Raw genomic sequence first — 22,859 nt, 5'->3', positions numbered from 1 at the left:
TTTGAGGCCCTCTGCCTTAGGAGAAGTGAGCTATAATCTGAAGATACGTTAGCGTAAGTCCGATGATAATAAACCCGCTGAGCTTGTGGCTGCGTTGATGATCTGCTGATGCTTTGAGAAGAACTGCTGAGCTTGGATAATAACGTCCACGAGCGCTAAGCAGACACCACAGGATGACTGTTGGTAGCTGGGGTGAAACGTTCAAGACTTCCTCGGGGCAACCAGCTGTGCCTGCGGTGATCAGGTGACATCAGCGTTCATGTGTTAAGGGGAACTAACGAATTTGCCCATAGGAAACAGGGGCAACCCACATGTTGTGGGGGCTGGATGTTCAAAGGAGGAAAAGGGGTCAAACCTTCCCCGATAGGTCTGAACCCCAGTGGGCGTCAGCGTAACAGGTGATAAAAGCGGTTTCCTGGAGAGGGCACCAGGATGGTGGCCACAGGGGAGGCTGGAGATGGTGACAAGGAGAAGGAAGAGGATGATTGATGCTCTGTCCGGGGCCTAGGCTGCAGTGTGTGTTGGGGGCTGGCTGGTTAGTGAAGGGAGCTCTGGCCAAAAGAGCATTGAGGGGTCTCTGGGTCCCCCGTCTATTGAGAACCTGGCTGCCGCCAGCGACCTGGGGGTTGAACTCTCTCCAATGACAGGAACGGTGAACCCTCGGCTAGGGGTGAGTAATTAAAGTAACTTGAACTATAGAGAAGGCCACGCTGGTACATCTGAACTACAATTCCCACAATGCAACAGGATCCCACCCAGGGCATGTTGGGAAAGGTCGTCTAACGGAACCCTGCCCCCGAGTCAAGCCGTTTCCAAGGGCTTCTGGGCTAACTGAACTACAACTCCCAGAATGCAGCAGGCTCTAGCCCAGGGCATACTGGGAAATGTAGTTCTTCCCTGACTCAAAGCATTTCTTTCTTTCCATGGCGTGCTTGGGCCCTGTGAGCTACAGAGCCCGGCCCTTCCCTGGAACGGGTCTTTAATGGGGGCAGGGCAGGGAGCGCCTGGGAAAGCCAGTTCTGGGACTTGGTTAAACAGCTGGGACCCAAGAAAGGCCGGGTTCAGCAGTGACCCTACGGTAACAGAGCAGTGTGCGTGAGACCCCCCAATAACAACGAGCCCTACGATGACAGACCGGTGTGTGTGGGACCCTACAATAACAACGCAGCCCTACAATGACAGACTGGTGTGCGTGAGACCCCCCAATAACAATGCAGCCCTACAATAACAGACCAGTGTGCATGGGACCCTACAATAACAACGCAGCCCTACAATAACAGACCGGTGTGCGTGAGACCCTACGATAACAACACAGCCCTACAATAACAGACCGGTGTGCGTGAGACCCCCCAATAACAACGCAGCCCTACAATGACAGACCGGTGTGCGTGAGACCCTACAATAACAGACCAGTGTGCGTGGGACCATACAATAACAACGCAGCCCTACAATAACAGACCGATGTGCGTTAGACCCTACGATAACAACACGGCCCTACAATAATAGACTGGTGTGCGTGGGACCCGACAATAACAGACCGGTGTGTGTGAGACCCTACGATAACAATGCAGCCCTATGATAACAGACCGGTGTGCGTGGGACCCTACAATAACAGACTGGTGTGCGTGGGACCCTACAATAACATTGCAGGCCTACGATAACAGACCGGTGTGCATGAGACCCTACAATAACATTGCAGCCCTACGATAACAGGCCGGTGTGCCTGGGACACTACGATAACAGACCGGTGTGCATGAGACCCTACGATAACATTGCAGCCCTACGATAACAGACCGGTGTGCGTGAGACCCTATGATAACATTGCAGCCCTTCGATAACAGACCGGTGTGCGTGGGACCCTACGATAACATTGCAGCCCTACAATAACAGACCAGCGTGCCTGGGACCCTACGATAACAGGCCGTTGTGCGTGAGACTCTACAATAACATTGCAGCCCTACAATAACAGACCGGTGTGCCTGGGACCCTACGATAACAGACCGGTGTGCGTGGGACCCTACGATAACATTGCAGCCCTACGATAACAGACCGGTGTGCCTGGGACCCTACGATAACATTGCAGCCCTACAATAACAGACCGGCGTGCCTGGGACCCTACGATAACAGACCGGTGTGCGTGAGACCCTACGATAACATTGCAGCCCTAAGATAACAGACCGGCGTGCCTGGGACCCTACGATAACAGACCGGCGTGCCTGGGACCCTACGATAACAGACCGGTGTGCGTGAGACCCTACGATAACAACACGGCCCTACAATAATAGACTGGTGTGCGTGGGACCCGACAATAACAGACCGGTGTGTGTGAGACCCTACGATAACAATGCAGCCCTATGATAACAGACCGGTGTGCGTGGGACCCTACGATAACATTGCAGCCCTACAATGACAGACCAGCGTGCGTGAGACCCTACAATAACAGACCGGTGTGCGTGAGACCCTACGATAACAGACCGGCGTGCCTGGGACCCTACAATAACAGACCGGCGTGCCTGGGACCCTACGATAACAGATTGCAGTGGTAGGAGCAGGGCAAGGACCCCGCCAGTCCCCAGGGTTCAAAATGGCGCCGGGCAGCGTCCTCACGGCCCGCCCCCGTCGCCCTCAGCCGGCCCGGGGGATGTCCCAGCCGCCGCGGGGCCCCATGGGAGCGGCAGTCCCGCCTGGCCGGACTACGCCTCCCAGCATGCCCCGCGGCCCCACTGTCGAGCGAATAAAATGGCGGCGTTCGGCGCGGGGCATGCCGGGAACGGTTTTTCCAACGTCACCTGTCCCTACTACCTATGCAGTGGGATGATAGTTACCCAGCGGGCTGTGCGGCTGCCTCGGCGCCTCATGGGAACTAGAGTCCCGACGGGCCCAGCCGCCCTTTGCCCTGAGCCGCGTAGTGAGCATCCCAATGGGCTGTGCGGCTGCCGCGGTGCCTTATGGGAGCTGTAGTCGCGCCGTACCCTGACCCCCCATTACTTGCCACGGCTTCCCCGGCTCAGCCGGACTACAGATCCCGGCGTGCCCCGCGGCCTAACGGTGGAGCGCACAAAATGGCGGCGTCAGGCGCGGCGCGCGCGGGGCACGCCGGGAGCTGTAGTCCCGCGCGCCTGGAGCTCCCGCGGCCCCGCGCGGCGCGTCGCGGCCCGGCGGACTCCATTTCCCGTGGTGCCCCGCGGCGGGCGGCGCTGGCGGGGGCGGGGGCAGCTGCTGGCTCGGAGTCAGGCTCAGGCCGAGGCGGCGGCGCGGAGCGAGCGAGCGGCCTGGCTCCGTGAGTGGCGCAGACGCGGCGCGGGGGGCGCGGGGCCGCGGGCAGGGGCTGGAGGTGGGGAGCGGGGGGGGCACCAGGGGAAGGGGGAGCGAGTGGGGGGGGAGTCGGGAGGGGGCGGAGGAGGGAGTGGATAGGGGGGGTGCGGCTGGGGTGGGGGGAGCGAGTGGGAGATGGTGGGGGGCTGGGGTGGGGGAGGGGGTCGGTGGGGGGAGTCGGGAGGGTGGGAGTGGGGAGGAGGCAGAGAAGGGGTTGTGGTGGGGGGATGGGGAGGGGGCGGAGGAGGGAGGGGTGGTGGGGGTAGGTGGAGGGATGGGGCAGAGGGGGGAGCGAGTGGGAGATGGTGGGGGGGGTGGGGAGGGGGTAGGAGGTGCCTGGGGGCAGGGAGTGGGGAGGGGTTGTGGTGGGGGGTGGGGGCAGGGAGTGGGGAGGGGGTGGAGGAGGGGTTGTGGTGGGGGGAAGGGGAGGGGGCGGAGGAGAGAGGGGTGGTGGGGGTAGGTGGAGGGATGGGGCAGAGGGGGGAGCGAGTGGGAGATGGTGGGGGGAAGGGGGAGGGGGTAGGTAGTGGGTGGGGGCAGGGAGTGGGGAGGGGGTAGGTTGTGGTGGGGGGCGGAGGAGGGTGTGGGTGGGGGGCGGAGGAGGGATTGTGCCGGGGGAGGGGGCGGAGGAGGGGTTGGGGTGGGGGGGGCGGAGGAGGGGTTGTGGTGGGGGGAGATGGATGGGGAGGGGGTGTTGGGGGTGGGGAGAGGCAGTGGGGTGGAGGCAGTGCAGGAGCCCCAGCCCCTCACCTGGGAGTGACCCTCAAAATACAGATTTCTCCCCTGCCATTATCCCCCCCCTTCTCTCTGCTCCATAACTCCTCCTTCCTCTGCTCCCCCCAGGCTCCCCCTGCCCCAGAGCATCTCTTAGGCCACATCCCTTCCCCCTGCCTGCCCCCCACCCCTCATCTGTGCCCCCCCAGCCCCTCCCCGGAGTTCTGCCCTCGGTGCCGTGCTACTTTGGATCTAGCCGTGTGTTGGGGCTGGGTTTTCTGGGTGGCTTGTTCGGGGTGGGGGCTAGGAGTCGGGGGGCCTGGGCTCTCTGGGAGGGGAGCGGGCTCTGGCGGCGGGCGGGGGCTGATGCCGCGTGGCTCCCCGCAGGTCTTGCAGGCCCGGGCGGTGCTAGGCTGGCGGCGCCATGTACAATGGGATAGGGCTCCCCACTCCCCGGGGCAGCGGCACCAACGGCTACGTCCAGCGCAACCTCTCGGCCGTGCGGCACAAGAAGGAGCGAACCGACTACAAGTCGGAGGAGGAGCTCAGGAAGCTGGAGTCGTCTCTGGTCAAGAAGCCCAACCAGGAGATCCTGGACCATGAGCGCAAGCGCAAGGTGGAGCTGAAATGCCTGGAGCTGGCCGAGCTCATGGAGGAACAGGGGTACGTTGGGGGGGGGGGCTGCACTGTGGCACGTGTTGGGGGGGCATCCATGGGGGGGACACATTGAGGGCGGAGATGGGACACATGGGGTGTGGCAGGGGGCACATCGGGGTGGGGATGGGAGGCGGGGGTTGTTGGGGCACACCAGGGGTGGGGGGCAGTGGGTGTGTGGGGCACACATCAGCATGGGAGGTGGGGTATGTGTGGGGGGTACACAATGGGGGTGGGAGGCGGGGGTTGAGTGGGGCACACCTGGGAGGCGGGGGTTGTGGGGGGCACACATTGGGAGTCTGGAGGTTGTTGGGGGCACATATCGTGGGGTGGGGATGGGACGCGGGAGTTGTGGGGGGCACATTGGGGTGGGAGGCAGTGGGCATCAGGGGGCACATCGGGTAGGGATGGGACGCGGGGATTGTTGGGGGCCCACATTGGGGGTGAGACATCGGGGGCAAACATCAGGGGTGGGGATGGGACGCGGGGATTGTTGGGGGGCACATCGGGGTGGGAGGCAGGGGGCACATCGGGGGGTGGGGATGGGACGCAGGGATTGTTGGGGGGCAAACATCGGGGGTGGGACATGGGGGGCACACTGGGGTGGGAGGCAGGGGGCGTGAGGGGGCACATCGGGGGGTGGGGATGGGACGCGGGGGTTGTTGGGGGGCACATCGGGAGTGGGACATGGGGGGCACACCGGGGGGTGGGGATGGGACGTGGGGGTTGTTGGGGGGCACATCGGGGGTGGGACATGGGGGGCACACCGGGGGTGCTGCTGCCTGTCTGCCGGGAGGTGCCGAGACCGGGGGGGGGGTCACATTTCCCCTGACTTGTTTTGGGGGCTGCTGGAGGGGGGAAAGCCGGGCGCTGGCTCAGCCAGCGTCCGGGAACCCCCCGCCTCCCCCCGCGCCCCCCGACCCGCCTGGCTCCTCTCCCCAGCTACGCCGAGGGCGAGATCCAGGAGAAGGTGGCGACCTTCCGGCTCATGCTCCTGGAGAAGGACGTGGCGCTGGGCAAGGAGGGGGAGCAGCAGCCGGAGCAGAAGCCGGCGTAAGTACCCGAGGGGGGGCAGCCGCGTGGGGCACGGCCCCGGCACCGCCAGCTTCACCGGGGGGCGCTGGGGACGGGCTCCCCCTTCCCTTCCCTTCCCTTCCCGCGGCACGGGCCTGGCGGGTGTCAGCCGCTGCCCCCGGCCCGGCCGGTGCCCCTCACTCCCGACCCGCAGCCCGGCCGGTGCCCCTCACTCCCGACCCGCAGCCCCTGCCCCCCCCGGCCCGGCCGGTGCCCCTCACTCCTGACCCGCAGCCCCTGCCGGTGCCTCTCACTCCCGACCCGCAGCCCCTGCCGGTGCCTCTCACTCCCGACCCGCAGCCCCTGCTAGCCCAGCCCTGCCCCCCCCCAGCTCTGCCGGTGCCCCTCACTCCCGACCCGCAGCCCCTGCCCCCCCCGGCCCGGCCGCTGCCCCTCACTCCCGACCCGCAGCCCCTGCCCCTCACTCCCGACCCGCAGCCCGGCCGGTGCCCCTCACTCCCGACCCGCAGCCCGGCCGGTGCCCCTCACTCCCGACCCGCAGCCCGGCCGGTGCCCCTCACTCCCGACCCGCAGCCCGGCCGGTGCCCCTCACTCCCGACCCGCAGCCCCTGCCCCTCACGCCCGACCCGCAGCCCCTGCCCCTCACTCCCGACCCGCAGCCCCTGCCCCTCCCTCCCGACCCGCAGCCCCTGCCCCTCACTCCCGACCCGCAGCCCCTGCGCCCCCCAGCCCTGCCGCTGCCCCCCACTCCCGACCCGCAGCCCCTGCCCCTCACTCCCGACCCGCAGCCCGGCCGGTGCCCCTCACTCCCGACCCGCAGCCCCTCACACCCCACCCGCAGCCCCTCACACCCGACCCCCAGCCCCTGCCCCTCACTCCCGACCCGCAGCCCCTGCCCCCCCCCCCAGCCCCGCCGGTGCCCCTCCCTCCCGACCCGCAGCCCGGCCGGTGCCCCTCACTCCCGACCCGCAGCCCGGCCGGTGCCCCTCACTCCCGACCCGCAGCCCCTGCCCCTCACTCCCGACCCGCAGCCCCTGCCCCCCCCCCCAGCCCCGCCGGTGCCCCTCACTCCCGACCCGCAGCCCGGCCGGTGCCCCTCACTCCCGACCCGCAGCCCGGCCGGTGCCCCTCACTCCCGACCCGCAGCCCCTGCCCCTCACTCCCGACCCGCAGCCCCTGCCCCCCCCCCAGCCCTGCCGGTGCCCCTCATTCCCGACCCACAGCCCCTGCCGGTGCCCCTCACTCCTGACCCGCAGCCCCTGCCCCCCCAAGCCCGGCCGGTGCCCCTCACTCCCGACCCGCAGCCCCCTACTAGCCCGGCCCTGGGCTCCCCCCCCAGCCCGGCCGGTGCCCCAGTCCTGCAGTCCGTCGTGCCCCTCACCGCCCCCTCTCCGCCTCCCCAGGGTCACAGAGACCCACCAGCTGGCCGAGGCCAACGAGAAGAAGAACGAGCGGCTGCGGGCGGCTTTTGGCATCAGCGAGAATTACGTCGACGGGAGCTCGTTCGACCCCAACCGCAGGGCTAAGGAGGCGGCGGCAGCGGCAGCCAAGCAGCAGGAGCAGCAGAAGCAGTACAGGTACTGGGGGGGGGGGGGAGCCCTGCCCCCTGCCGGGGCGGGAAGGGGTGGGGGGGCACAGAGCCGCCCCCTGCCGGGGCGGGGCGGGGTTGGGGGGGCACAGTGCTGCCCCCTGCTGGGGCGGGTTGGGGTTGGGGGGGGGCACAGTGCTGCCCCCTGCTGGGGCGGGTTGGGGTTGGGGGGGGCAGGCTGTGTGCGGTGCTGGGCTGGGGGGCCGTTTCCCCCCCGTCTGGCCTGAGGTGCAGCCCTGCCCATGGGGCACAAGCTCCAGGCCGGTTGCCCTGGCACCAGGGGCTCAGGTGGGGGTGAGGGTGGGGCTGGGGCTGGACCAGGACCAGGGGGGATTAACCCCTTCACACCTGCTCTGTCTGTCCCCAGCCTGGTCCGTGAGTCCAGCAGCTCCCGCTCGCCATCCCCCAAGCAGAAAAAAAAGAAAAAGAAGAAAGACAGAGGCAGGTGAGTACCAGGACGCCTGGGTTCTCTCCCCAGCTCTGGGAGGGGAGGGGGGCTGGTGGGTAGAGCAGGGGGGGCTGGGAGCCAGGACTCCTGGGTTCTCTCCCCGGCTCTGGGAGGGGAGTGGGGGCCGGTGGGTAGAGCAGGGGGGCTGGGAGCCAGGACTCCTGGGTTCTCTCCCCGGCTCTGGGAGGGAAGTGGGGGCCGGTGGGAAGAGCAGGGGGGCTGGGAGCCAGGACTCCTGGGTTCTCTCCCCGGCTCTGGGAGGGGAGTGGGGGCTGGTGGGTAGAGCAGGGGGGCTGGGAGCCAGGACTCCTGGGTTCTCTCCCCGGCTCTGGGAGGGGAGTGGGGGCTGGTGGGTTAGAGCAGGGGGGGCTGGGAGCCAGGACTCCTGGGTTCTCTCCCCGACTCCGGGAGGGGAGTGGGGGCCGGTGGGTAGAGCAGGGGGGGCTGGGAGCCAGGACTCCTGGGTTCTCTCCCCGGCTCTGGGAGGGGAGTGGGGGCCGGTGGGAAGAGCAGGGGGGCTGGGAGCCAGGACTCCTGGGTTCTCTCCCCGGCTCAGGGAGAGGAGTGGGGGCCGGTGGGAAGAGCAGGGGGGCTGGGAGCCAGGACTCCTGGGTTCTCTCCCCGGCTCCGGGAGGGGAGTGGGGGCCGGTGGGTAGAGCAGGGGGCCTGGGAGCCCGGACTCCTGGGTTCTCCGATTCCCTCCAGCTGCGTTTGACTGGAGCCGTGTGCCCCGCAGGTCAGAGAGCAGATCCCCCTCTCGCAGGGAGAGGAAAAAGAGCTCTAAGAAGAAGAAACACAGGTAAGGGGCTGGCTCGGAGGAAATGGGATGTGGGGCCTTCTCCCCTCTAGGGGGCGCTGGCTCCAATCCCGCCCCAGGGCAGGGGACTGCCTGGGTGCGGGGATGGGCCCCGGGGTCTGTTAGTTGGGGGGGGTTGGCGCGCAGTGGGGTGACGTGGCTCTGCTGACCCCAGATTCCGTGTTCTCTGTCCAGGTCGGAGTCCGACTCGAAGAAGAGGAAACACAGGTGAGGGACGGCGGCGGCGGCGTTTCATAGTGAGATGGGCAGCCCCGGCCTCGCCCAGCAGGGGGCGCTGGGGGGGCGCTGGCTATGGGGGGAGCTCCCGGCTCCTCCGGCCTCGCCCAGCAGGGGGCGCTGTGGGGGGTGGGGCGGTGGACGTGGGGGGCGGGGTGCTGGGTGTGGGGGGCGGGGCAGTGGGGCGCTGGGCCTGGGGGGTCTCCCGTTTCCCAAGGGTCCCTGTTCCTCCCCTCAGGTCTCCCAGTCCGAAGAGCAAACACAAAGCCAAGGAGAAGAAGAGGAAGCGGTAAGAGCCCAGCGTGTGCGACCCCCCCCCCCATGCCGGTGCCAGCCCCCCCTGCCCCTCCCCGGCCTGTGCCCCCCCCCACGCAGCAGCCAGCCCCCCCTGCCCCTCCCCGGCCTGTGCCCCCCCCACGCAGCAGCCAGCCCCCCCTTCCCCTCCCCGGCCTGTGCCCCCCCCCACGCCGGTGCCAGCCCCCCCTGCCCCTCCCCGGCCTGTGCCCCCCCCACGCTGCTGCCAGCCCCCCCTGCACCTCCCCGGCCTGTGCCCCCCCCCACGCAGCAGCCAGCCCCCCCTGCCCCTCCCCGGCCTGTGCCCCCCCCACGCTGCTGCCAGCCCCCCCTGCACCTCCCCGGCCTGTGCCCCCCCACGCTGCTGCCAGGCCCCCCTGCACCTCCCCGGCCTGTGCCCCCCCCACGCAGCAGCCAGCCCCCCCCCGCCCCTCCCCGGCCGGTGCCCCCCCCACGCAGCAGCCAGCCCCCCCTGCACCTCCCCCGCCTGTGCCCCCCCCCACGCTGCTGCCAGCCCCCCCTGCACCTCCCCGGCCTGTGCGCCCCCCCCCCCACGCAGCAACCCGCCCCCCCTGCACCTCCCTGGCCTGTGCCCCCCCCCCGCAGCAGCCAGCCCCCCCTGCCCCTCCCCGGCCTGTGCCCCCCCCCCCCACGCAGCAACCCGCCCCCCCTGCACCTCCCTGGCCTGTGCCCCCCCCACGCAGCAGCCAGCCCCCTCCTTGCCCTGCGCTCCCCACACTGCCTGATTTACCCCCCCCTTGCACACACGCTGTCCCTCCTCCCCCACTGCCAGGATCCCCCCCACACACACTGCCCTACCCCCTCCGCCGGCCAGGATTCCTGACCCCCCCCCCCGCCGCCCGCCCCCTAACCCCCCGCCTGCTCTCAGATCCACCAGCGAGTCGGCGTCCCAGAAGGGCCGAAGAGGTCGCTCGTCCTCTCCAGACTCTTCCTCCTCCTCCGACAGCTCGCGGAGCAGGTAGGCCCCCGCCGGCGGGGGGGGGGGGGGGGCGGGGTCCTGCTGCTCTCCGGGACCCCTGAGCCTCCTCTCTTGTGCCCCCCCCCCCCCAGGTCCCGGAGCGTCACCACTCAGAAGCGGGCCTCCCGGCCCAGCGTGAGCCCCCCAGCGCCGCCGCGCAGGAGAGCCGACCCCGAGGGCGCCTCCAAGGATGCCCCCAAGAGAGATCGCTCGGCATCCCCCGAGCTCAGCCGGCGCGCGCAGAGCCGCAGTCCCCGGGAGAGCCGAGATAAGCCAGAGGTGAGTGGCGGGGGCTGGGGGCCCGGACTCCTGGGTTCTCTCCCGGCTCTGGGAGGGGAGGGGGGCTAGTGGGTGAGAGCAGGGGGGCTGGGAGCCAGGACTCCTGGGTTCTATCCCAGTTCTGGGAGGTGAATGGGGGCTGGGAGCCAGGACTCCTGGGTTCTCTCCCGGCTCTAGGAGGGGAGTGGGGACTAGTGGGTTAGAGTGGGGGGGGCTGGGAGCCAGGACTCCTGGGTTCTCTCCCGGCTCTGGGAGGGGAGTGGGGACTAGTGGGTTAGAGCGGGGGGGGCTGGGAGCCAGGACTCCTGGGTTCTCTCCCGGCTCTGGGAGGGGAGTGGGGACTAGTGGGTTAGAGCGGGGGGGGGCTGGGAGCCAGGACTCCTGGGTTCTCTCCCGGCTCTGGGAGGGGAGTGGGGACTAGTGGGTTAGAGCGGGGGGGGCTGGGAGCCAGGACTCCTGGGTTCTCTCCCGGCTCTGGGAGGGGAGTGGGGGCTGGTGGGTCGGAGCAGGGGGGCTGGGGGCCAGGACTCTGGGTTCTCTCCCAGCTCTGGGAGGGGAATGGGGGCTGGTGGGTTCGAGCAGGGGGGCTGGGAGCCAGGACTCCTGGGTTCTCTCCCAGCTCTGGGAGGGGACTGGGGGCTGGTGGGTTCGAGCAGGGGGGCTGGGAGCCAGGACTCCTGGGTTCTCTCCCGGCTCTGGGAGGGGAGTGGGGGCCGGTGGGTCGGAGCAGGGGGGCTGGGAGCCAGGACTCCTGGGTTCTCTCCCGGCTCTGGGAGGGGAGTGGGGGCCGGTGGGTCGGAGCAGGGGGGCTGGGAGCCAGGACTCCTGGGTTCTCTCCCGGCTCTGGGAGGGGAGTGGGGGCCGGTGGGTCGGAGCAGGGGGGCTGGGAGCCAGGACTCCTGGGTTCTCTCCCGGCTCTGGGAGGGGAGTGGGGGCCGGTGGGTCGGAGCAGGGGGCTGGGGCGTGGGTTGAAGTCCATGCCGTAGCAGCTCTCTCTCTCTCTCTCTCCCCCGCCCCCAGAAGCGGTCGTCTCGGCGCTCCCCCCGCCAGCGTTCCTCCTCCCCGTCGCCCGTCTCCGAGGGGAAGCAGAAGGACAAGGATCGGCCCCGGCAGCCAGAGCGCAAATCCCCCCCCGCCCCGTCCTCGGAGCGTGAGCCCCGCCCTCAACGCCGCTCCCTGTCCCCCGAGCCGGCCCGAGAGAGGGCCTCGTCCGGCCACAAGCGCCCCCCCTCCAAGGAGACCAAGTCCCCCCGCTCCTCCTCCCCTCCCCCCAAAAAGCCAGTGGCTGATCGCCCCAAGAGCCCATCCCTAGCGGCTGCCCCCTCGGCACCGGCCGCCACCCGGAAGGGCCGGCCGTCCCGCTCGGGCTCCGAGAGCGACGAAGACTCGTCTTCCTCTTCCCCCGAGCGGGAGAAGCCGGCCCCGAGCAGGCAGGAGAAATCGAGGGGCTCCCAGCGCCGGGACCGCTCCAGTTCTTCCCCGGAGCCCTCCCAGCCTGCCAAGGCAGCCCCCAAGCCCTCGTCCCGGCGTGAGCGCTCCGGCACCCCGGCAAAGAGCGCCAAGACCCGCTCCCTCTCCAAGAGAGACGCCAAGTCCCGGTCCCGGACGCCCCCTTCCCGCAGGGAGCGCTCCCGCACCCCGCCCCGCCGGGGAGGCCGTTCCCGCACCCCACCCCGCCGGGGGGCCCGTTCCCGCACGCCACCAAGGCGGGGCCGGTCCCGATCCCGGAGCCCCCAGTGGAGAGGCAGGTCCCGGAGCCCCCAGAGGTGGGGACGGTCCCGTTCCCGCACTCCGCCCAGGTGGGGCAAATCCCGTACGCCCCAGAGGAGGGGGAGATCTCGCAGCCCTCAACGGCGAGGGTGGTCCCGCTCCAGGACACCCCAGAGGCCTGGCTGGTCTAGGAGCCGAAACACGGCAAGGCGGGGCCGGTCTAGAACCCCGCCCCGGCGAGGCAGGTCCCGGTCTAGAACCCCGCCCCGGCGAGGCAGGTCCCGGTCTAGAACCCCGCCCCGGCGAGGCAGGTCCCGGTCTAGAACCCCGCCCCGGCGAGGCAGGTCCCGGTCTAGAACCCCGCCCCGGCGAGGCAGGTCCCGGTCTAGAACCCCGCCCAGGCGAGGCAGGTCCCGGTCTAGAACCCCGCCCAGGCGAGGCAGGTCAGGGTCCTCTCCCAGGCGGGAGAAATCACTGATTTCAGCCAGGAGGAGCCGCTCTGGGTCGTCGGCCGAGCGGAGGAAAAAATCCAGGCTGCCCCTGCGAAGGAGCCTGTCTGACTCGTCGCCAGACGTGAAGAAGAAATCCAGGAAAGTGTCAAGACGCAGCCGCTCCACATCATCCCCTCGGCTACAGAAGAAATCCAGATCATCGCCCTGGAGGAGCCGCTCTGGCTCATCCCCTCGGCCAAAAAAGAAATCCAGATCATCCCCTCGGAGGAGCCGGTCAGGGTCATCTCCAGCGCTGAAAAAGAAATCCAGAACGCCATCCAGAAGGAGGAGGAGGAGGTCTGGATTGTCTCCGGCACTCAAAAAGAAATCCAGATCACCGCCTAGAAGAAGCCGGTCTGGATCGTCTCCAGAAGTGAAGAAAAAATCCAGATCGCCCCCAAGACGAAGGAGGTCTGGATCTTCTCCACTGGCGAGAAAGAAATCCAGATCACCGCCAAGACGAAGCAGGTCTAGGTCCTCGCCAGTGTTGAAGAAGAAATCTAGATCGCCCCCGAGACGAAGCAGGTCTAGCTCCTCGCCAGTGTTGAAGAAGAAATCTAGATCGCCCCCGAGACGAAGCAGTTCTGGGTCCTCTTCAGTGGCGAAGAAGAAATCCAGATCACCACTTGTGAGAGGCCGATCTGGGTCGTCTCCAGCATTGAGAGAGAAATCTAGATCGCCCCCGAGACGAAGCAGATCTGGATCATCTCCAGCGGTGCGAGAGAAATCTAGATCACCCCCCAGACGAAGCAGATCTGGATCATCTCCAGCGGTGCGAGAGAAATCCATATCACCCCCAAGACGAAGCAGATCTGGATCATCTCCAGCGATGAGAGAGAAATCTAGATCACCCCTGAAACAGAGCAAATCTGGATCATCTCCAGCTGTGAGAGAGAAACTGAGATCACCACTGAGACGAAGCAGATCTGGATCCTCTCCAGAACAGAGAGAGAAATCCATATCCCCTCCTGCGAGAGGCAGGTCTGGCTCCTCTCCTGGGTTGAAGAAGAAATCCAGTTCTCCTCCAAGGCAAAGTGGGCTTGGATCTTCACCAGCCGTGGAAGGGAAATCCAGATCTCCTGCAGTGAGAAGCAGATCTGGATCCTCTCCAGAACTGAAGAAGCTGTCTAAGACCTCTCCAAGACACAGTGGTGCTGGGTCTTCTCCAGTGGTGGAAGAGAAATCAAGTTTACCTCCAAGATGCAGCCAGTCTGGAGCCTCTCCAGAACTGATGAAGAAATCCAGATCGCCGCCTGCGAGAGGCAGGTCTGGATCCTCTCCGGAACTAAATGATAAATCTAGCTCCCCACTCCCAAGACAAAGCCAAGCAGGATCCCCTCCAGAACCAAAAAAGAAATCCAGATCACCTCCAAGATGTGTTAAGCCTGGTGCCTCTCCAGTGGTGAAAGAAAAATCCAGATCTCCCCAGCCATGGCAAAGCCGATCCGGATCGTCTCCAGAAGTGAAAAAGAAATCCCCATCACCATCGATAAGAGGGGCCTCTGTAGAGCAAGCAAAATCCAGATCGCCTCCCTCACTGAGCGGATCTGGATCATTGTTGACATTGAAAGGGAAATCCAGTTCGCCCCCAAGACACAGCCGATCCGGATCCTCTCCAGGGTCAGGAAGCAAACTTGGAGCAGTTTCAAAACACAACAGGCCTGGGGTTTCTCCAGAAGCTACAGAGCTAGTGAGGATTTTAGCAGGTCAGGTCAAGCCGATGTCTCCTGAGGCAAAAGACAATTATGGAACGTCCCCAAGAAGAAGCAGATTGGGGTCATCCCCTGGTATCAGAGAGAAATCCAGAACACCTCCGAGCAGCTTGGAGTCTTCTCCAGAACGGGCAGAAATATCCCGATCGCCTCCCAGGCCGCGAGAGAAGTCCCGCTCGCCCCCCAGGCCGCGAGAGAAGTCCCGCTCGCCCCCCAGGCCGCGAGAGAAGTCCCGCTCGCCCCCCAGGCCGCGAGAGAAGTCCCGCTCGCCCCCCAGGCCGCGAGAGAAGTCCCGCTCGCCCCCCAGGCCGCGAGAGAAGTCCCGCTCGCCCCCCAGGCCGCGAGAGAAGTCCCGCTCGCCCCCCAGGCCGCGAGAGAAGTCCCGCTCGCCCCCCAGGCCGCGAGAGAAGTCCCGCTCGCCCCCCAGGCCGCGAGAGAAGTCCCGCTCGCCCCCAGGCCGCGAGAGAAGTCCCGCTCGCCCCCCAGGCCGCGAGAGAAGTCCCGCTCGCCCCCCAGGCCGCGAGAGAAGTCCCGCTCGCCCCCCAGGCCGCGAGAGAAGTCCCGCTCGCCCCCCCAGGCCGCGAGAGAAGTCCCGCTCGCCCCCCAGGCCGCGAGAGAAGTCCCGCTCGCCCCCGAGGCCGCGAGAGAAGTCCCGCTCGCCCCCGAGGCCGCGAGAGAAGTCCCGCTCGCCCCCGAGGCCGCGAGAGAAGTCCCGCTCGCCCCCGAGGCCGCGAGAGAAGTCCCGCTCGCCCCCGAGGCCGCGAGAGAAGTCCCGCTCGCCCCCGAGGCCGCGAGAGAAGTCCCGCTCGCCCCCGAGGCCGCGAGAGAAGTCCCGCTCGCCCCCGAGGCCGCGAGAGAAGTCCCGCTCGCCCCCGAGGCCGCGAGAGAAGTCCCGCTCGCCCCCGAGGCCGCGAGAGAAGTCCCGCTCGCCCCCGAGGCCGCGAGAGAAGTCCCGCTCGCCCCCGAGGCCGCGAGAGAAGTCCCGCTCGCCCCCGAGGCCGCGAGAGAAGTCCCGCTCGCCCCCGAGGCCGCGAGAGAAGTCCCGCTCGCCCCCCAGGCGCAGCAGGTCTGGCTCATCCCCCAGGCCTCGAGAGAAATCCCGATCTCCTGCTAGGTATGGCAGTTCCGGCTCATTTCTGAGATCTAGAGAGAAATCCAGATCTCCCGCAAGGTACAGCCTATCCGGCTCGTCCCTAAGACTTCGAGAGAAATCCAGATCCACTCCAAGGCGTGGCAGGTCCGGCTCATCCCCGAGACCTCGAGAGAAGCTGGGAGCGTCTCCCAGAAGCAGCCGCTCTGGGTCGTCTCCAGAGAGACCCAAGGGCCCGACGAGGCGTGGCCGGTCCAGCTCTCCCTCCAGAAGGGGGAAGTGGAGATCTTCCCTGCGGCGAGGAAGATCCGGGTCGTCGCCCAGGAGAACCCGGTCCCGGTCCATCTCCAGACGAGGCAAATCCAGAAGCTCCCTGCGGAGAGACCGATCCATCTCGTCGCCCGGCAGGAGCCGCTCGAGATCCACCTCGCGATTCTCCCGCCGCCGGGACCGCTCGCCGTCCTCACCCCGTCGCAGCAGATCCCGCACGCCGCCCCGCCGAGCCCGAGCGGGGTCCTCCCCCCGGCGCCGCGGCTCCCGCCAGCCCCGCTCCCGCTCCCCACCGAAACTGGACGTCTCCCGCACCCCGGCCTCTTCCTACCACGGCCGCTCGAAGGCGTCGCCGGCCAGGACCCGCTCGGGCTCTGGCTCGCCAAAACGCGCCGGGAGGAGGTCCCGCTCCCCGCCGGTGCTGGAGAAATACCCCAAAGTGGGAGCGGCTGACAAGGCAGCACCAGGCAGAGCTGAGAAGACGTCGCCCGTGGCGGCGGTGCCCATCCGGCGCAGCCCGTCCCGCTCCCCGCCGGCGCCGGACGAGGCCTCCCCGAAAGCCAGGAAAGCCCATTCCCCTGCCCCCAAGATCCAGTCCCCGCGGCCAGAGGGGTCCCTGGGGGCGGTGAGGAACGGGGGTCCGGCGCCCGCCTGGACCCTGAACTCCTGCCCTGCCGCCCCTGGCGGCTCCCCGCCTGCCGGCCGCCTCCCCCCAGCCAAAGGGCCAGAGAAAGTCAGATCTTCCTCCTCGTCCTCTTCCTCCTCCGCCTCCCACAAGGTGCCCAGCCCCCTGCCCGGCCCGCTCCCGCTGCTGCCCCCCAAGGAGGAAGACAGGGAAGGGCCCAAGGTCAAGTCAGAGCCGCCAGCCCCGGAGGTGCCTGGGGAGCTGCCAGACAAAGCCCGGAGCGGAGCCCCCAAGGCGCTGGTGCTGCTGCCGGTGGCCCCCCGCACCCCGTCCAAAGAGAAGAGGAGCTCGTCCACCTCCTCGTCCTCGTCCTCCTCGTCCTCGTCCTCCTCCTCGTCCTCCTCCTCCGACTCCAGCTCCAGCTCCAGCTCCTCAGAGTCCAGCCACGACTCCCCGGCCAGCAAGGGGCCCGACCAGGAGACGGCGAAGAAAGAGTGAGTCCCCCACGGCTCGGTGCCCCCCGCCCAGCTCCCCACCCCCATCCCTTCCGTCCCAGCCTGGCGCCCCCCTGCCCCGGTTTCTCACGCTCCCCCCGTCCGCAGGCCCCCGAGCCCGGTGCCGAAGGAGCTGGCCCGTGAGGGGCGCCCCCTGGAGGTGGCCAAGCGGAAACGCCGTTCCCGCAGCTCCAGCAGCTCCAGCAGCAGCTCGTCGTCGTCGTCCTCCTCGTCGTCTTCCTCGTCTTCCTCCTCCTCGTCCTCGTCCTCCTCGTCGTCCTCTTCTTCCTCCTCCTCCTCGTCCTCCTCCTCCCCCAAGCCGGGGCCCCAGCCGCAGCCCAAGGCGGCTCCCAAGAAGCCCTCGCCCGAGCAGAGGCGGTAAGTGTGGGGCCTTGGCCCGGACGCCTGGGTCCCCGTTCTCCTGGTGGGGGCGGGCTAGCGCAGACCTGTGTTGCGGGGGTGGGCAGGTGCTGCTGGTCCGGACGCCTGGGTCCCCGTTCTCCTGGTGGGGGCGGGCTAGTGCAGACCTGTGTTGCGGGGGTGGGCAGGTGCTGCTGGTCCGGACGCCTGGGTCCCCGTTCTCCTAGGGGTTGGGTATTGCGCGGATGGACACCTGGGTCCCTATTTTCCTGTGGCTTCCTCTGGGTCTGTCTAAGGGTGTCTCACCTGCTGTCCCCCCTTCCCCCCCACAGCTCCCGGAGCCCCCGGAAGCCGATCGACTCCCTGCGCGACTCGCGCTCTCTCAGCTATTCCCCGGCCGAGCGGCGCCGGCCCTCCCCCCCGGAGCCCCCCCTGGCCCAGCGGGACCGGCACAGGTAGGTGTCTGCCGGAGCCCCCCAGGGACCAGCTCGGGGGGGGGTGGGGGACTAGGAGGGAAGGGCGAGGGGTGGGGGGACTGAGGAGCAGGGGAGGGGGCAGGCTGGGAGGGTTGGGGGGGCCTGTGGGTCAGATCTGGGGGCCCCACTGACCCTCCCCTTACCCGGCGCCCCCCCCCCCCCAGTGACAAACCCTCCCAGAGGAGCCGAGGAACCAACAGCCGCTCCCCAGGTCGCAAGCGCAGGCGGGAAACGCCCAGCCCCCCCCACGCTGCCCGTCGCCGAGCGTCCCGGTACGAGGGGGCTGAGACGGGGCTGGGGGGGCCGGGAGAGGGCAGGATACCAGGGTAGATGGGCCTGTGGGGCTGCTGAGGGGGCAGGATCCCAGGGTAGATGGGCCCTATGGGGCTGATCTGGGGCAGCCAGGAGGGGGCAGGATCCTGGGGTAGATGGGCCCATGGGGCTGATCTGGGGCAGCCAGGAGGGGGCAGGATCCCAGGGTAGATGGGCCCATGGGGCTGATCTGGGGCAGCCAGGAGGAGGTAGGATCCCGGGGTAGATGGGCCCATGGGGCTGATCTGGAGCAGCCAGGAGGGGGCAGGATCCCGGGGTAGATGGGCCCATGGGGCTGATCTGGAGCAGCCAGGAGGGGGCAGGATCCCAGGGTAGATGGGCCCATGGGGCTGATCTGGGGCAGCCAGGAGGGGGCAGGATCCCAGGGTAGATGGGCCCATGGGGCTGATCTGGGGCAGCCAGGAGGAGGTAGGATCCCGGGGTAGATGGGCCCATGGGGCTGATCTGGAGCAGCCAGGAGGGGGCAGGATCCCGGGGTAGATGGGCCCATGGGGCTGATCTGGGGCAGCCAGGAGGGGGCAGGATCCTGGGGTAGATGGGCCCATGGGGCTGATCTGGAGCAGCCAGGAGGGGGCAGGATCCCGGGGTAGATGGGCCCATGGGGCTGATCTGGAGCAGCCAGGAGGGGGCAGGATCCCGGGGTAGCTGGGCCCATGGGGCTGATCTGGGGCAGCCAGGAGGGGGCAGGATCCTGGGGTAGATGGGCCCATGGGGCTGATCTGGAGCAGCCAGGAGGGGGCAGGATCCCGGGGTAGATGGGCCCATGGGGCTGATCTGGAGCAGCCAGGAGGGGGCAGGATCCCGGGGTAGATGGGCCCATGGGGCTGATCTGGGGCAGCCAGGAGGGGGCAGGATCCCGGGGTAGATGGGCCCATGGGGCTGATCTGGGGCAGCCAGGAGGAGGTAGGATCCCGGGGTAGATGGGCCCATGGGGCTGATCTGGAGCAGCCAGGAGGGGGCAGGATCCCGGGGTAGATGGGCCCATGGGGCTGATCTGGGGCAGCCAGGAGGGGGCAGGATCCCGGGGTAGATGGGCCCATGGGGCTGATCTGGAGCAGCCAGGAGGGGGCAGGATCCCGGGGTAGATGGGCCCATGGGGCTGATCTGGGGCAGCCAGGAGGGGGCAGGATCCCGGGGTAGATGGGCCCATGGGGCTGATCTGGGGCAGCCAGGAGGGGGCAGGATCCCGGGGTAGATGGGCCCATGGGGCTGATCTGGGGCAGCCAGGAGGGGGCAGGATCCCGGGGTAGATGGGCCCATGGGGCTGATCTGGGGCAGCCAGGAGGGGGCAGGATCCCGGGGTAGATGGGCCCATGGGGCTGATCTGGGGCAGCCAGGAGGGGGCAGGATCCCGAGGTAGTTGGGCCCATGGGGCTGATCTGGGGCAGCCAGGAGGGGGCAGGATCCCGGGGTAGATGGGCCCATGGGGCTGATCTGGGGCAGCCAGGAGAGGGCAGGATCCCGGGGTAGATGGGCCCATGGGGCTGATCTGGGGCAGCCAGGAGGGGGCAGGATCCCGAGGTAGTTGGGCCCATGGGGCTGATCTGGGGCAGCCAGGAGGGGGCAGGATCCCGGGGTAGATGGGCCCATGGGGCTGATCTGGGGCAGCCAGGAGGAGGTAGGATCCCGGGGTAGATGGGCCCATGGGGCTGATCTGGGGCAGCCAGGAGGGGGCAGGATCCTGGGGTAGATGGGCCCATGGGGCTGATCTGGAGCAGCCAGGAGGGGGCAGGATCCCGGGGTAGATGGGCCCATGGGGCTGATCTGGGAGTGGGTGGGGTACTGGCGTACGTGGGCCGAGGGGCGGGGGGTGCAGGACAGGGTGGGATACCGGGATACGTGGGCCTGTGGGGCTGATCTGGGGGGTGGATGGGGGTAAATGGGCTCATGAGGCTGATCTGGAGGGGCAGGGAGGAGGCGGGATACTGGCATAGATGGGCCCGTGGGGTTGAGCCATTGGGGTCTGCGTTCCCCCCTTTCTCCACCAGGGGGCAGACTTCTCCCTGTAGCCCCGTAACCCCTCCCCCTCTTCTCTTCTTCCCAGGTCGCCGTAGCCCGCGGGGCTCCGCCCAGCCTCCAGCAGCAGCGCCCCCTAGCAGGGGCTCCGGCAGCAGCCTCCTCCGTTTCCATTGGCTCCTCCCCCTCCCCCATTGGCCGGCGGCTACGTCCCGCCCCCTCGGCTGCCGGGGCCCCGCCCCCTTGTGACTCGACTCTCGTTTTTTCCCATGTGAGCGTTTCAGTTTTTTCTCTTCTGTGAGTTTTACCGATAAAAAAACCCGACAAAACTTCTGTGTTTTGAGACAAGTGGGGGGGTGGGGGGGAGTTGGGTTGATTTAGACAAAAAATGGTTCAAGAGGAAAACACAAAAAAAGGGGGTGGGGTGGGGGTGGGATTTTGGGGTGGGGTGCGGAAAAAGCCGGCTTGATTTAGTGTTTCTCAGTCGGGGGGCAGGGAGCTGGCGAGACCCGCGTGGCATTTCTGAGGTGCATCGCCCCTCTTTGGAGCACCCCCAATTTTCAGGGGGTGAATCCCCCCAAATCTCGGGTTTAGCTCACCCTCTCTGGCCGCCCCCCCCCAAATTTTAGGGGGTAGATTCCTCCCCTTTCACTGGCAGCAGCGCCAGGAGCTCTCATTGCTCACACCCCAAATGTCCAGGCCCATATCCCCCTGCCCAGCCCCCCCAATTACTCTGAGGGGGTGAGGAAGTGATTTGCGTTCTCCCTGCCATTAAAATGTGGGGGGGGGGGCGCCTCTTTGGGCTCACTGGGGGTTCCAGCTATCGATATTTGTTAGCAGCAGCACCCCGAGTTCAAGGGCATAATCTGCCCTCTCAGGAGCCACCCCCAAAATGAGACTCTGATTTAGGGGAGCGTATGTGCTTTCAGTTAAATTTGGGGCACCTCTTCTCATGCGTGGAGGGGGCGGAGTTGGGGTTCACTGGACCCCCCAATAAAGGGACTCTTGGGCGGGGCTGTTTGGGGGCACTGTCAGCAGAGCCCAGACCATGGCGGTTTTGGAGCGGGAGTGGCCGGGCCGCGGGCCCCACGGTTTGTGGGGGGCGAGCCGGCTGAGAAACCCTAAATCGAAGGGCAGATTTGGGGGTGGGGTGGGGGCGGGGCAGAGAATTTTCTTCACGTTTCTTAAAAGCGTTGGATTTTTTTTTTTAATCTGTACAGCAAGGAGACTTTTCTGTGAAATAAACGACGAAAAGCAGAGCCTGCGCCCCCTCCCTTTCCGCGGGTGCCTGCGTCGTTCGGGGGGGGGCGGCGGGGCCCCCCAAACCTCCCCCCACCCCCAGCGGCGGGCAGGGACGGGGGGAGGAACGAGCCGAGGAGGGATCCCTGCGTAACACGGGCCTGGGGGGGGCTTGGGGCCCGGGGGGGGTCACTCCAGTGAACCCCTTTATGGAGGGACAGGCAGGGTCCAGGGGGCTCCGGAACCTGCTGCTGCCGTATCGGCAACGGCCACAAGAGGGCAGCACTGCCCTTGGCAGCGGGACCGGGATGTACCAAGTCCAGCCCTGTCTCCCCACGTTTTGGTACAGCCTGGAAAGTCTCATTTCATTTACCCCCCCCCCCCCCAGCTCTGCTGGTGCCCCTCACTCCCGACCCGCAGCCCCTGCCAGCCCAGCCCTGCCCCCCCCCCAGCTCTGCTGGTGCCCCTCACTCCCGACCCGCAGCACCTGCCAGCCCAGCCCTGCCCCCCCCCCAGCTCTGCTGGTGCCCCTCACTCCCGACCCGCAGCCCCTGCCAGCCCCTCCCTGCCCCCCCCCAGCTCTGCTGGTGCCCCTCACTCCCGACCCGCAGCCCCTGCCAGCCCAGCCCTGCCCCCCCCCCAGCTCTGCCAGTGCCCCTCACTCCCGACCCGCAGCCCCTACCAACCCAGCCCTGCCTCCCCCAGCCCAGCCGGTGCCCCTCACTCCTGACCCGCAGCCCCTGCCGGCCGAGCCCTGCCCCCCCCAGCTCTGCCGGTGCCCCTCTCGCCCGACCCGCAGCCCCTGCCTGCCCAGCCCTGCCCCCCCCCCCAGCTCTGCCGGTGCCCCTCACTCCCGACCCGCAGCCCCTACCAACCCAGCCCTGCCCCCCCCAGCCCAGCCGGTGCCCCACACTCCCGACCCGCAGCCCCTGCCGGCCCAGCCCAGCCCCCCCCAGCTCTGCCGGTGCTCCTCACTCCCGACCCGCAGCCCCTGCCGGCCCAGCCCTGCCCCCCCCCCCAGCTCTGCCGGTGCCCCTCACTCCCGACCCGCAGCCCCAGCCAGCCCAGCCCTGGGCTCCCTTTCCTCACAGGGCTCTGCCGGTGCCCCTCGATGCTCTACTTCTCCTGTGTGGGGTAGGAGGGTGGTTGCAATGGTTTGTGCGCTGTGGGGCAAGGCTCAGCAGGGGGCGCTCTCCCCTGGCGGCCAGGGCTGGCCCCATGCCCCAGTGTGGCGCTGGGGGGTGCTGTGGGGCAGGGCTCGGTAGGGGGCGCTCTCCCCTGGCGGCCAGGGCTGGCCCCATGCCCCAGTGCGGCGCTGGGGGGTGCTGTGGGGCAGGGCTCGGTAGGGGGCGCTCTCCCCTGGCAGCCAGGGCTGGCCCCATGCCCCAGTGCGGCCCTGGGGGGCGCTGTGGGGCAGGGAGCCGAGTGAAGCTGAGCTGCAGCATTTCCTCCGAAGCTGTCCCTGAGCCCCGGAGTCTGGGTCCAGCCCCAAACCAGGGGCTTCTGTTCTGCCTCCCTCGCTCGCCCTCAGCCCCAGAGTGGATTTTACCTCCCACTTTGTGTTGCCAACTTCTCTGCGGCATCGCTGTGCAGCTGTTCCCCTGCTGCCCCACCCCAGAGCTGGCTGCATCCCAGCTGCAGGTGAGTCGTCCCTGTGCGGCGTTATAGGTGGCTGTTCCCTAGCCGCTCTGCCCCAGAGGCGGCTGCCTCTCAGTGCCAGGTGAGCCATCCTACTGCAGTGTTACATGCGGCTGTTTGCCAGCT

At 68.0% G+C, this 22,859-nt stretch overlaps 1 protein-coding gene across 5 annotated transcripts; it reads left to right on the top strand.

Annotated features, from left to right (window-relative positions):
* The first annotated feature begins 3,192 nt into the window (after positions 1-3,192).
* SRRM2 (serine/arginine repetitive matrix 2) lies at positions 3,193-21,115 on the top strand. Of its 5 annotated transcripts, none has more exons than XM_045016314.1 (16): positions 3,193-3,280; positions 4,417-4,692; positions 5,626-5,736; positions 7,122-7,295; positions 7,674-7,751; positions 8,491-8,553; positions 8,746-8,778; positions 9,026-9,076; positions 9,971-10,060; positions 10,153-10,339; positions 11,360-12,459; positions 12,493-16,731; positions 16,840-17,109; positions 17,424-17,546; positions 17,732-17,839; positions 19,945-21,115. In XM_045016314.1, the coding sequence occupies exons 2-16, from the start codon at positions 4,454-4,456 to the stop codon at positions 19,952-19,954; spliced, it is 6,876 nt and encodes a 2,291-aa protein (XP_044872249.1). In that variant the 5' UTR covers positions 3,193-3,280; positions 4,417-4,453; the 3' UTR covers positions 19,955-21,115. The 5 variants fall into 5 exon arrangements, with proteins under 5 accessions (XP_044872249.1, XP_044872248.1, XP_044872246.1 ...); XM_045016313.1 differs by having other exon boundaries at positions 11,360-14,409; positions 14,440-16,731; XM_045016311.1 differs by having other exon boundaries at positions 11,360-15,279; positions 15,310-16,731.
* Positions 21,116-22,859: the final 1,744 nt, after the last annotated feature.

This window comes from Mauremys mutica, chromosome 4 (genome assembly GCF_020497125.1).
Source record: "Mauremys mutica isolate MM-2020 ecotype Southern chromosome 4, ASM2049712v1, whole genome shotgun sequence".
NCBI lineage: Eukaryota > Metazoa > Chordata > Testudines > Geoemydidae > Mauremys > Mauremys mutica.
This window is presented reverse-complemented; position numbering and strand designations above follow the sequence as displayed.

Bases quoted from the DNA above. Each gene is read 5' to 3' on its own strand.
- SRRM2 (XM_045016310.1), top strand. From the start codon at position 4,454: ATGTACAATGGGATAGGGCTCCCCACTCCCCGGGGCAGCGGCACCAAC. The intron at 10,061-10,152 runs GTAGGCCCCCGC...CCCCCCCCCCAG, and splicing joins TCCGACAGCTCGCGGAGCAG to GTCCCGGAGCGTCACCACTC. The intron at 16,732-16,839 runs GTGAGTCCCCCA...CCCCGTCCGCAG, and splicing joins CAGGAGACGGCGAAGAAAGA to GCCCCCGAGCCCGGTGCCGA.